The sequence below is a fragment of the Crocodylus siamensis genome, chromosome 5 (genome assembly GCF_052110815.1).
Source record: "Crocodylus siamensis isolate JL-2025a chromosome 5, ASM5211081v1, whole genome shotgun sequence".
NCBI classification, from domain to species: Eukaryota; Metazoa; Chordata; order Crocodylia; family Crocodylidae; genus Crocodylus; species Crocodylus siamensis.
The window spans coordinates 205315705-205327464 of record NC_143399.1 but is presented as its reverse complement, the minus strand read 5'-3'; the positions used below and the strand labels follow the sequence as shown (position 1 = coordinate 205327464).

General features: G+C 60.7%; 1 protein-coding gene across 6 annotated transcripts in view; it reads right to left on the bottom strand.

The window, feature by feature from the left end:
• Positions 1 to 413: 413 nt before the first annotated feature.
• DHX30 (DExH-box helicase 30) overlaps positions 414 to 11760 on the bottom strand; it is a 40406-nt gene continuing 29059 nt past the window's right edge. For all 6 annotated transcript variants that reach the window (XM_090048009.1, XM_090048005.1, XM_090048006.1 and 3 more), the window contains 11 exons: positions 11281 to 11359; positions 9506 to 9610; positions 8145 to 8320; positions 4841 to 5047; positions 3660 to 3741; positions 3096 to 3289; positions 2685 to 2844; positions 2150 to 2307; positions 1822 to 1929; positions 1433 to 1568; positions 414 to 764 (listed from right to left, as the gene is read on the bottom strand). In XM_090048009.1, the coding sequence (XP_089904135.1) occupies positions 529 to 764; positions 1433 to 1568; positions 1822 to 1929; positions 2150 to 2307; positions 2685 to 2844; positions 3096 to 3289; positions 3660 to 3741; positions 4841 to 5047; positions 8145 to 8320; positions 9506 to 9610; positions 11281 to 11359 (1641 nt within the window). In that variant the 3' untranslated portion in view covers positions 414 to 528. The remainder of the gene's footprint in view (positions 765 to 1432; positions 1569 to 1821; positions 1930 to 2149; positions 2308 to 2684; positions 2845 to 3095; positions 3290 to 3659; positions 3742 to 4840; positions 5048 to 8144; positions 8321 to 9505; positions 9611 to 11280; positions 11360 to 11760) is intronic.

Below are 11760 nucleotides of genomic sequence, written 5' to 3'. Positions count from 1 at the left end.
TAGAGCCGCCGCCGGCACGTCGCCCTCCGGGGGGCTGCGGCCTCGGCCTCGGACGCCCCTGGCTCTGGAATGTGGAGGCCGGCGCCTTCCCGGGCCGCTCGCCCTCCGGTTCGGCCAACAGGCCCTGCCCCCCTTGGGGCTGCCGCATCCGCGCCCCGGCCTTGGAGCCGGGTTGTCCATCCTCCTGCTCCGTGCAGCTCGCGCGGCCCCGTGGGGTGGGGCGAAGGGTGGCGGGCAGGAGGCAGCCGGATCCGTCGCTGTCCGGCAGAGGCCGCTGGGAGCCTCGCGAGCGGTGCTGCTGGTCCGTCCGTCCGTGGGCCTTGGCGCTGCACTGCTCTGGCTTCTCATCAGCGGTGGCCACGCCTGGAGGTTCAGACAACAGTGATCTTCTAGGATGGAGAGAGATGACTTCACAAGGGATAAATAGAACTTTATTTAAATAAACATTTGTGAACAGCTTTATACAAATTACAAGTCCCCACGGGCGGGCGGGCGGCGACGGCGGCGGGCGGGCAGGCGGGCAGGCATCTAGGCCCCGAAGCTGCCGGGCGGCCCCTTGAGCAGGTCCACCAGGATGTCGAGCAGCTGGCTGTGCTGGTGCTGCAGGTCCCCGGGGATGGCCGCCATCTCGTAGCACAGGCAGGTCTCCACCATCTTGGAGAGCGACACGCGGAAGTCACGGAGCAGGCGGATGGTGTAGGAGTCGCCCTCCAGCACCAGCAGGTCGCTGTCGGTCAGGGACACGGTCGCCCGCCAGCCGTCATCTGGGGGGGAGGAGGAGAGGGGCGCAGGTAAACGGAGGCTGGGAGCAGTCTCGTCCCTCCCCACCATTGCAGAGGAGACCCCTGCCCTGCTTGGCCCAAGGCTCAGCCACCCCCTGGCACCGCTCAGCAGCGTGCACTGCTCTCCCCAGCCAGTGCCAGGCTCTCCCTATGGGACAAGCTGTGGGAACGGGACAAAATGGCAGTGGCAGCTGGCATCCCAACTCCTGGCTGAGATGCCCATGTCTGCTTCGCCCCGGGGTGAAAAACGGCTCTTCCAGTCAAAATCGCCCAGGAGCTGGGCCAGGAGGTATCGGCCACGCAAGTCCTCCTCCTCTTCCTCCTCCTCCCCAAACAGGAGCCAGAGGCACAGCTGTCAGCCTGAAAACCGCTCGGATGCTGCCAGCCCTCCCAGCACAGCCCCTTCCCCGCCCGTCTCCACCGTACCAAGCCCCGGCCCAGAGCGGGACAGGCTCCTGTGCTGGGGCAGGCCTGGGGAGAGGAAGAAGCTGCCCCCACGGTGCTTGAAGGGCTACCCCCAGGTCTGCCAGACTCACCGAAGGAGCCGGGTCACCTGGGAGCAAGCAGCCCACAAGGGAGGCTGCAGCCCCATCTCCCACCCCAGGCTGGCGGGCTGCAGACCCGGGCGCCAGCCCTGCAGCAGCACCCACCTCGGACGTGGATGTCCGTGTCGGTCATTAGCAGCACGGCCAGCGGATGGACCTGGGAGGAGTCGCGCACGAAGACGCCGCCGTTGGACTTCACCGCCATGAAGTAGGTCAGCCAGCGGCTGTACAGCTTCGACGCCTCCCTGCTCCAGGGGGAAGGAGACCGAGATCAGCTGCGAGGGCACCTGTTTGCCTGCCCGCCTCGCCAGGCCCGGCCCAGCCCAAACCAGGTCCCCGAGGAGGGGCCAAGGGTCTGCAGGACATGGCCAGCCCACAGTCCCGCTGAGGGGCCATCCCAGCCCCCCACGATCCCCTGCCCAGGTCCCTGGCTCTGCTGGCCTCAGGCTCCCCCCAGAACCATCCTCCCTCCCGCTTTGCCCTCGGGAGCCCACTTGCCTGTTGATTGTGGACTTGTGCAGCAGGACGGTGCCGGCCTTGGTCCGATAGGCGTAGCTGTTGGGCTTGAACTTCCCCTGCCGGGTCACTTTGCCCTGTCTCACCTGGGAACAAGAGAGACAGCTCAGCCAGCGGGAGAACCAGCGCTGCCTATGCCTTCCTCCACCCCGTGCCATCCCACAGCTGGCGGGAATCTCCCAGCCACCAGGCTGCCCCGGATGCAGGCACCCAGCGCGGGCCAGGGTCATTTCAGCACTGGCCTCGGTACCAGGGAGGCGCCGGCACTCCTGCCCCGTGCCAGAGAGGGAAGGAGAGTGCTCGCACCTGGATGAGGTTGGGGTAGAGCCCCGCCATGAGGACGCCCTTCACCAGCTCCTCCTCCTCGCTGTACTGGTTGCACGCGGACGAGGGCAAGGTGCAGTCCGAAGACGACGGCACCAGGAAGGCTTCATAGAGGTTCTCAGAGAACTGCTTGACTAAACCTGTGGGAAGGAGAGGAGGCCATGGTCACGAGCGGCCTCAACGCCCAGGAGGGGCTGACCACTGCACCCCGCCACCCAGCTCCATCAGCCCTGGGTCTTCACGCAGGAAACTGCCAGCCTGTCAGCTGCTGGGGGGCAGCGGTGACCTTCACCCTGCCTCGCTCCCCCAGAGGGAAAGGCCCGGGCTGTCGGAGACACTGCCACGACGTCCTGGGGAGGGCTGGCTGTCCAGGCTCCCAGCCGGCTCCTGCTGCCTCGTGGCAGCGCAGCGCTCACCCCCGGGCCCAGGCAGGGGCTGGATGGCGCAGTACTCACTCCTTCACGTGTAGCCACCTGCTGGGCCCTGGCTGAGGCTGGTGGGATGGGGAGGCACTCACCGTTGATGAAGCGCAGGCTCGGGGCGTAGAGGTAGTAGTCCTGCAGGTAGCTGTCTCTGGCCCGACTGTCCCTGCGTCTCAGCACCTCCTCCCAGCCCTCCACGGCCCTCACGAAGGCCAGGTGGTCACTCCCACTCTCCTGGCTCAGGATGGCCTTGGCCTAGGAGACAGGGTCATAGATTTCATAGATTATAGAGTCGGAAGGGACCCAGTGGATCGTGTCCGACCCCCTGCCCCTGGCAGGAAAGAGGACCGCGGTCACACGGCCCCAGCCCCGTGAGGTCAAGCCTCCTCTTGAAGATCTCCAAGTTAGGCAACAGCACCACCTCTCTTGGAAGCTCATGGTCAGACAGGTGATGGATCCTGCCCTGCTCCCTCCCTCCCCACCGGCCCCAGCAGGCAGTCCCTCACCTTGTCCACCTCGGCCCGGTTCTGCAGACTGCTGCTGAAGGGGTCCCGCGTGAGGCAGGAGACGATGACGAGCAGTGGGTGGAGGCAGCGGTAGATGGAGGCCAGGACAATGGCCTTGGCGAGCCGGGGGTCCGTAGAGATCTGTGCCAGGCGCTTGCCCAGCGTGGTGAGGGCTTCCCTGTGATCCAGCACTCCTGTGGGAGTCGGACGGACCTCATCAGCCTCCTGCCATCTTCCCCACAGCGTGGGGGTCCCCAGTGGGCTCACTCCCCAGCACACGTGGCCCTGAGGGAGCCCCTTAACCCATTCAACTCCATGTTTGCAGCTGACAGAGCTGGAAGATAATCCCAGGGGAGCAGGACCCCGGCTACGAGCTCCAAACCAGCCCAACATGCCCTTCCAGTCCCACCTGGCACCTTAAGCACTGTGCAAAATAAAGGTAACAGGGGAGGTCTGGAGCGAGCGCTCTGCTCCCCCTGCAGCCAGGACCTCAGCCACCCCCAGCCCCAGCCCTCCATGTAGGCAGGAGCTGCAGCTTCACTGTCCACCCAGGCACTAGCTCACCAATTTCCTGCAGAAGGATCACAGCTTCATCCACGGCTTTGATGTCAGGGCTGTCCAGAGCCTTGGAGAGGAACTCGACTGCCTGCAACACACGTTCGCGCAGGGAGCATGTGAGACTTCGTCAGTTCCTGCCCCCCCGGGCCTGCTGCTGGGACAGGAGCTCAGTGCTCTGCATTTCTGGGCAGCGTCATTTAGCCAGGGCACGGACTAGGCCACCTGGCAGGCTTCCTTTGGGTCAGGCCCGCACAGTAACAAGTGGCTTAGGAAAGTGATGCTCAACCTTCTTCTGTGGCCAGCCAAATGGACAGTGCCTGGTCTGACCAGCAGCTGGGGTCAGCACGTGAGCACCACTCAGCCACACAGAGGGAGGTGGGTGGGTGGCATGGTCTGAGTCTGCCCCTGCAGAGGAGAGAAAGGGGCTTCACCTGGCCCCGGAGGATGGGGGGAGGCGGCTTGCCCCAGCCTTACAAGGAAATGGGGCGCATCACTCAGCACTGTGGAGAGAAACGGGGTGCAGCCTGGCTCCAACTGGGTGCATGGGCCTTGGGGATTTGGTGGAGAAGGGAGGTGGCTGTATTAACGGGCACCACCCTCCCCCTGCAAACTTCCCAACCCATGGGGAGTGCCACAGGCCAGATGTGATAGCTCCAGGGGCCACATGTGGCTTAGAGGTTGGGCCTCCCTGGTTTAGGGGATGATAAGAAAGCCAGAATGACGGTGACATGCGGAAGCCCAGGGAGGGAGACAGCAGGCCAGTACCCCTGCTCTTACACTTGCCCGGGAGCCCCCAACCTGTGTAACTAGTCAGTGCAGGGCTCCTCTGCATCACCTCTGCAGCTCGGCACCAGGACAGCAGTTCCCAGAGCTGACAAACTGTCATGACTGATGCCAGGGAGGACACAACAGGGGACAGACCAGCATGGACGTGCTTTGTGTGCGTCTTCTCCCTCTAAAGCATCTCCCACTGTCCCGGCTGGAGATAAGATCCTGGGCTAAGGGGACCACTCACCTAACCCAGCTTGGCAGCACTTGTCACCCACACCCTGGGTGTCCTCCCATGCCACTTTCTACACCACAGACTGCAGCTTGCCCGTCTCCAGGGGATCAGGTCCTAGGTAGGCAGAGCCCCCCTGGTAGAAGACAGTCAGCCCCCTGGTCTCCTGGCCAGGGGAGACACTTACCGTCTTCTCTGGCATGTGGATCTTGGCCTGAACCACCAGGTTCTCCAGGGGAGTGCGCAGGATTTCCGGGACCTGGTACGTCGGCATCTTGTCCAGGCGGCTGCGAGGGAAGAGGTGGTAGGCGAAACCCGACTGGCAGCGGCCGGCACGCCCTCGCCGCTGCACCACATTGGACTTGGACACCCACACTGTCTCCAGGCAGGAGACCTGGGGAGGAGGAGAAGACAAAGTTAGAGCCAACACACCTGCCGCACCTTGACCTGTCTCAGGCCTTCGCTCCGGACTAAAGAGCTCCTGCTCCAAAGCATCCCACATCGCTGCACCCAGCGAACGAGCCCAGAGGCCCACAAGATCTGGGAGGGTCACAAGATCCAGCCTGGGAACACTCTCCGTCCTTGACTGAGCTGCTGGGAGTGTCACACAGGGGTCGTTATAAGCACAACTGGCGTGCAGTGCTCTGGGGGACACACTCCCCTGACACCTAGCATCAGAAGGACGTAGGCACTGCCACCCTCCAGCAGGCAGCCCCCGGAGACAGTGGTTTCACACCTCTACTGAACAGCCACGCTAAACCTGACCAGTCACAGCTCCCTTTGCTCCGCACGCAGGGCAGCCTAAGGCTCCCCTTGAGCACCCCCTGAGGATAATAGTCAGGGAAACACTGAGATCCTGGAGGGGAGGGGAGCCGGGGCTCCAAGGAGAGTGGTGGGTCCTTAAGGAGACGATCCTCCAAGCCCAAAGGGAGGTAATCCCAACACAGATCAAAGGGCGCAGGAGGGTGCACAAGCCCCCATGGCTCACCAAAAGCATCCGGGAATGTCTCCTAGCTAAAAGGGAGGCGCACACCCGATGGCGGGGAGGGGCCGTCCCCAGGGAGGACTACACGCGGTTGCTTGGGGGTCAGGAAGGCCAAGGCGGGGATGGGACTGGGACTAGCAACCCGAATCAAGGATAACAAGAAGTCCTTTTTTAAGTACATAGGGGGCAAAAAGAAGGTCCCGGGTAATGTGGGGCCCTTGCAGGACATGCTAGGAAATCTGGTCATCACACCAAATGACAAAGCTAACCTATTTAACAACTTCTTTGCCTCCATTTTCCTGAGCAGGGACCAAATCAGCCCCCCCGCTGCTGGACCCCACCAGCCCCGGGGAGGCGCACCCAGGCCCAGGGTCAGGGCGGATCTAGTCAGGGAACGTCTGGAGGGACTGGATGTATTCAAGTCAGCCGGTCCAGACGATCTCCACCCCCGAGTGCTGAGGGAATTGGCTGCGGTCATTGCGGGAGCCCTGGCACGGCTGTACGAGCGCTCGTGGGGCTCTGGGGTGGGGCCAGAGGACTGGAAGAGGCCAGCGTGGTTCTCATCTTCAAAAAGGGGAGGAAGGAGGACCCGGGAAACTATAGGCCAGTTAGTATTACTTCCTGGACTTCTGGAAGGCTTTTGACACTGTCTCTCACCCCATTCTCATTAAGAAACTGGGGGCTGTGGTGTAGACACCCACACAGTCAGATGGGTCGCCAACTGGCTGGAGGGCCGCACCCAGAGGGTGGTAGTGGATGGGTCCTTCTCAATCTGGAAGGACGTGGGCAGTGGGGTCCCCCGGGGCTCGGTCCTCGGGCCCGCACTGTTCAACATCTTCATCAGCGATTTGGACGAGGGGGTAAAAAGCACCTGTTCAAATTTGCTGATGACACTAAGATGTGGGGGGACGTGGGCATGCTAGACGGGAGGAATAGGCTGCGATCGGACCTAGACAGGTTACAAGGGTGGGCGGACGAGAACAGGATGGGTTTCAACAGAGACAAGTGCAAGGTGATACACCTCGGGAGGAACAACCACCTCAGGAGGAACTCCCCTCTTGTCAGCACAGAGGTGGAAAGGATCTGGGAGTCATCACTGACTCCAAGATGAATGTGGGCCGGCAGTGTGGGGATGCGGTCAGGAAGGCCGACCGCACCTTGTCCTGCATCCACAGGTGCATCTCAAGCAGGTCCAGGGAGGTGATCCTCCCCCTCTATGCAGTGCTGGTCAGGCCGCAGCTGGAGGACTGTGTCCAGTTCTGGGCGCCGCACTTCAGGAGGGATGTGGACAGCATGGAGAGGGTCCGGAGGAGGCCACTCGCATGATCCGGGGGGGCAGCAGGGCAGGCCCTACGAGGACAGGCTGCGGGACCTGAACCTGTTCAGCCTCCACAAGAGAAGGCTGAGGGGGGATCTTGTGGCCTGTTATAAACTAGTCAGGAGGGATCAGCAGGCATTGGGGGAGTCGCTGTTTCCCCGAGCACCGCCAGGAGTGACCAGGAATAACGGTCACGAGCTGGCAGAGGGGAGGTTTAGGTTAGATATCAGGAGGCACGACTTTACCGTCAGGGCGGCTAGGGTCTGGGACCAGCTTCCAAGAGTAGTGGTGCAGGCTCCTGCCCTGGGGGTGTTTAAGAAGAGGTTGGATGTACATCTTGCTGGGGTCGTTTGACCCCAGTACTCTTTCCTGCCATGGCAGGGGGTCAGACTAGATGATCTGCTCAGGTCCCTCCCGACCCTACAAACTATGAAACTATGAAATTATGAAACCTTGATCCTGGGCAAGCTTTTTGAGAGAGTTATCCTGGCGCATGTCCATGAGGGGCCGTGGGGGAGGTCATGCTTAGGGGCAACCACCACGGGTTCGTTAGCGGCAGGTCCTGTCAGACCAACCTGTGGCCTTCTACGACCAGGTCACCAAACCCTTAGACGCAGGGGTAGCAGTGGACATCGTCTTCCTGGACTTTCAGAAGGCCTTGACACTGTCTCTCAGCCCGTTCTCATTAAGAAACTGGGGGGCTGTGGTGCTGACACCTACAGTCAGAAGCCTCGCATAGGCAGCTGGGACGACAGTTCTGCCCCACAACACACCACTTCGGGGCGCTTAGGGGCTCCCTCAGGCCCACAGTCATCAGCAGCTACAAGAAAGCTCCCGGGGGTGCATTCAGGAGGGGTTATAAAGCTGGGAGACCAGAGGGCGTGAGATGCACAGGATAGGACAGGACAATGGTTTGCTCCGAGGCCTCCAAGAAAAGCCTCTTTTGGCCAAGGATAAACAAGGGGCCGCATGCTGGTGGGGTCAAGATCAACCAGGCAATGCCTGCCAGAAAACATGCCTGGGCTTAGACACCCCCATGCCAGGAAGGCAGACTTCCCTGCCCCAGAGGGATGCAATCCAAGCCTCACTGTTAGCAGCAGGCTGGGGCTTCTCTAACCCAGCTGCAGGGGCAATGCACGGCTGATGGCGTGCCCCACAGGTGCTCCAGAGCAGGCATGAAGCCGGTACCTTGGTCTTCAAGTCGTAGCGCTCCTCCTTGTGGGTGCCGCTGTCCACCACGTGCACGATGTCGTTGATGGTGATGGAGGTCTCGGCAATGTTGGTGGCCAGGACGATCTTGCGGACACCGGGCGGGGGCCGCTGGAAGATGTTCTGCTGATCCATCATGGGGATGTTGGAGTGCACTGGCACGAGAGGCAACAGTCACATAAACCCCTTCCCACAAGCCCCACGTGCCACTGCTAGCAGGTGGGCATGGGCACGGCCACCACTACAGCTCTGTCTCCCACACAGCTCGCCAGTGAGGGGCTGGAAGTCCACCTCCTGCTGAGCGCCTGTTGTGGGGGAGCTGGATGCAGTTAGCTTATGGAGACACAAATCTACCTTGCCCACTGCCACCAGAGCTGGGCCTGCACTGGGGACCTGCAAAGACTCAGTGCTGCCGTACGGCTGGAGCAGCAGCAGTCCCCGAAGAACAGTCTTAAACTGAGACAGGCCGGCCTGTGCTCACTCAAGCACGCCTCAGACGCATGCCCCAGCACCCACCACTAGGAGATCGAGCATGCCAAGGAGGACGCCGTGGGGGCCAACGCTCCACATGCTGCTGGGAAAGGGCTTGCTCCAGCTCCGTAACTCAGTGCCTGGAGGTCTAAGCTGAAGCTTCCCGTGTTTGGTAAGCCTCTGCTGGCCTTCCCCAGGCCTCCGACAGGCCGCTGCAGCCCCCGCTCCCACCCACGAGGGCACATTCTAGTCTGCACGTGCCCCGCTGGGGACGGCGTGGGGCACGGCTCGCCCGTGACTCATCCTCCCTCCCACAGGTTTCCTCTGTGGACCAGTGACCCTGGGAGATGCCTGGCAACAGGCAGGCTGCGCTGCTAGCTAGGCCAGCCCGTGCAGTCAGCAGCACGGGGAGAAGTTGCAAGCCTCCAAAGAGCGCCTCTGCCCCTGCCTGGATGCAGCCAGGCTTCATGCCAAGTCTGGCTGCAAAGCCCTGCCTCAAGAGCCCGCCACGCTCCCTGCTCTCACACGTGCCCATCTTGCTCCCTTGCTGGGGTAAGCGATGCGCTCTCTGCAGATCCACCCGCCCCTGGCTCTGGCCTGCTGCACATCTCAGGGAGCATGCGCTTGAGGCCTGAAGTCCAAGTGGGAAGGCCTCCCCCCGCCTTCCTGCTCTGCCCAGGACCAGCTTCCTTACTGGAACCCCCCATCTGGGCAGCTAGAACAGCCACGCTCGAGCATGTGCCAGGCTCATGGCGCATCTGAGAATGCTCGAGCTCATCCATGTCACCCAGCGTGCCCGATGCAGTCACCCAGCGTGTCCCTTCCCCCTCCACACACTGGGGCGAGGAGACTCTGTGCCGCCACCTCACCTGGCAGGACGAGGTACCGGCTGTTCTGAGAGCCCAGTACTTCCAGCAGGCGCTGCTGGACCCCCTTGATTTCCTGCCAACCGGGAAGAAAGCAGAGGATCCCACCTACGAGGGAGGCAGAGCAGAACAGACAAGCCTGAGATGTGGAGGGTGCTGGAGACACTCTTGTAGTCCCCGTGCACCGCCCACCAGGCCTTCTGTGCTCCAAGGAAACCCAGCATTTTCCCTCCTAGTCCCAGAACCTCCTGTTCCCTTCTCACACGCTCCCACCTGTTAATGTTAGGACCGACGATGGCTGAGACCCCTGCCGTACTGATGGCACATGCACCACCCGGGGACCTGCAGTCCAGCTCAAGGGCCCTGGGGAGCTGGATCCCCACAAAGCACAAACATGTTGACAGAGTCCATACAGGCTGCACCGTGCCAGCATCCAGAAATGTTTGTGGGTCCTTCTGTGCTGGCCAGGGCGAGGGCTTGAAGCCACAGGCTGGGCACCCAAGGACTTCACCAGCAAGCCGAGGCAGTACAACAGTGGTCCTCAACCAGGGTACGCCAAATTCCAGGAAGTTATGGAGGGGCGTCCTGACTTAAGGGCTGGGAACCACTGCGCTAGAAGCATACACGTGTAGAAACGTGTATGATGGAGTCGGCAATCTACAGCCCGCACACGCAAGGCTTTGGCAGCAGTCACTCTCCCTGTGCTGCCCTGCGGAAAAATGCCAGCAGTGCTTGGGTCCTAGCACCTGCCTTCTCACCTCTGACCCAAACTGGGTCTTGTCCAGGTTGTGCTGTCAAAGGTTGCTGACTGCTGGCATAGGAATCTACCTTTTACAACGGTTTTGTGCATAGCATGAAAGGACACGATGACCTCTGGACTATGCTTTATTTGTGGCAGGTTAGGGCATTAATTCCATGTTGTGTCAGGGTTGAGGGTAGTCTTGCATAGAGTTTAGATTACAGCTGTATGGAACGGTTTGCATAGGGCTGATCCCGTCTCAGGCAGGCGACTGAACTAGATGACCTCTGGAGGTCCTTTCCAAGCCTGTTTCTCTATGCTTCTAACTGGACACCTGTGCTGTGAACACCTGGCAGCACTGAAGGGTGGGAGGCGATGACCACCCCCAGTCCAGAAGCTGCCATCCCACCCTGCACTGCAAGCTCATGTCAGCGGAGACTCTAGAAAAGCTTCCTGACCCCCTCTGTGCACACAACTGAGGCATAAGCCAGCTGGTGAACTAATAGATTGATCTCTAAGAGAACAAGCAAGGCCAGATGACTTGTTCTAAACCCTGTGAGTCTCGAGAGTCCTTGCAACTGTAGCAGGAAAATGCTTTGGACACAACCCCGCTTGCTTGGCTCTGTCCTGGCAGGCCCCTGAGAGAACGACTGAAACGTGCTCACTGACTGCAGCCTGGCTGACAAACTGATCTGGCTTCCTGCAGCCTCAGTTAATCCCAGATGTAGCACATGTCCCTCTATCTCCACCAACCGCACTAGCTACAACTGTTCACCAACAAGCGGGTCTACCTGGGGGCAAGAGCCCTCAGCTTCCTGGCTACTTCACCTCCAAAGGCTTAGAGGAGAAGCTCTGGACCAGCTGGACCCCAACAACACAAAAACCAAAGGCTGGGTCCTCCCAAGTGCTATCAGTGTCCCCTGGGGCCAGCCCTGACATTATGGATTTGATCTGCTGTGTCTGTGTGTCATGTCTGTGTCCCCCCACCACCTGTCCACCTTTCATAACCAAGTGTGAGGAAGAATGAAGCAGCACGTACCTGGATCTCCATGGGTATCAATCTGGAGCACGAGGTCTGTGATCAGATCAAGGTCAAGGACGCATTCATCATCTGATTGCTGAATGAAAGGAGAGGGTGAACACCTGGGAGTGGCAGTGCCCCCATCAGCTGGAGAGGGAAGCCACCCCTCTACAGACCCTGCCCTCACCCCCGCCAGAGAAGCACTGATTTCGAGCTTCTCTCCCCGCTCTCACACTGACTCATTCTGGTCACAACCTTTACCAGTTTCTTCTATGTAATAAGATCCTCAGCAGCTCGCCTCCCTCATGCTCCAGAAGCACTGCAAGGGTCAGCTAGGAGCTGTAAATCCTACAAGCTCTCAACCTGATTTAGCAGATATCTGCGGCGTGGACACTCCATGCACACAGAATCATAGACAAGGAGGGTTGAAGGGACCCCAGGAGGTCACATCTAGTCCAACCCCCTGCTCCAAGCAGGACCAGCCCCAACTACATCATC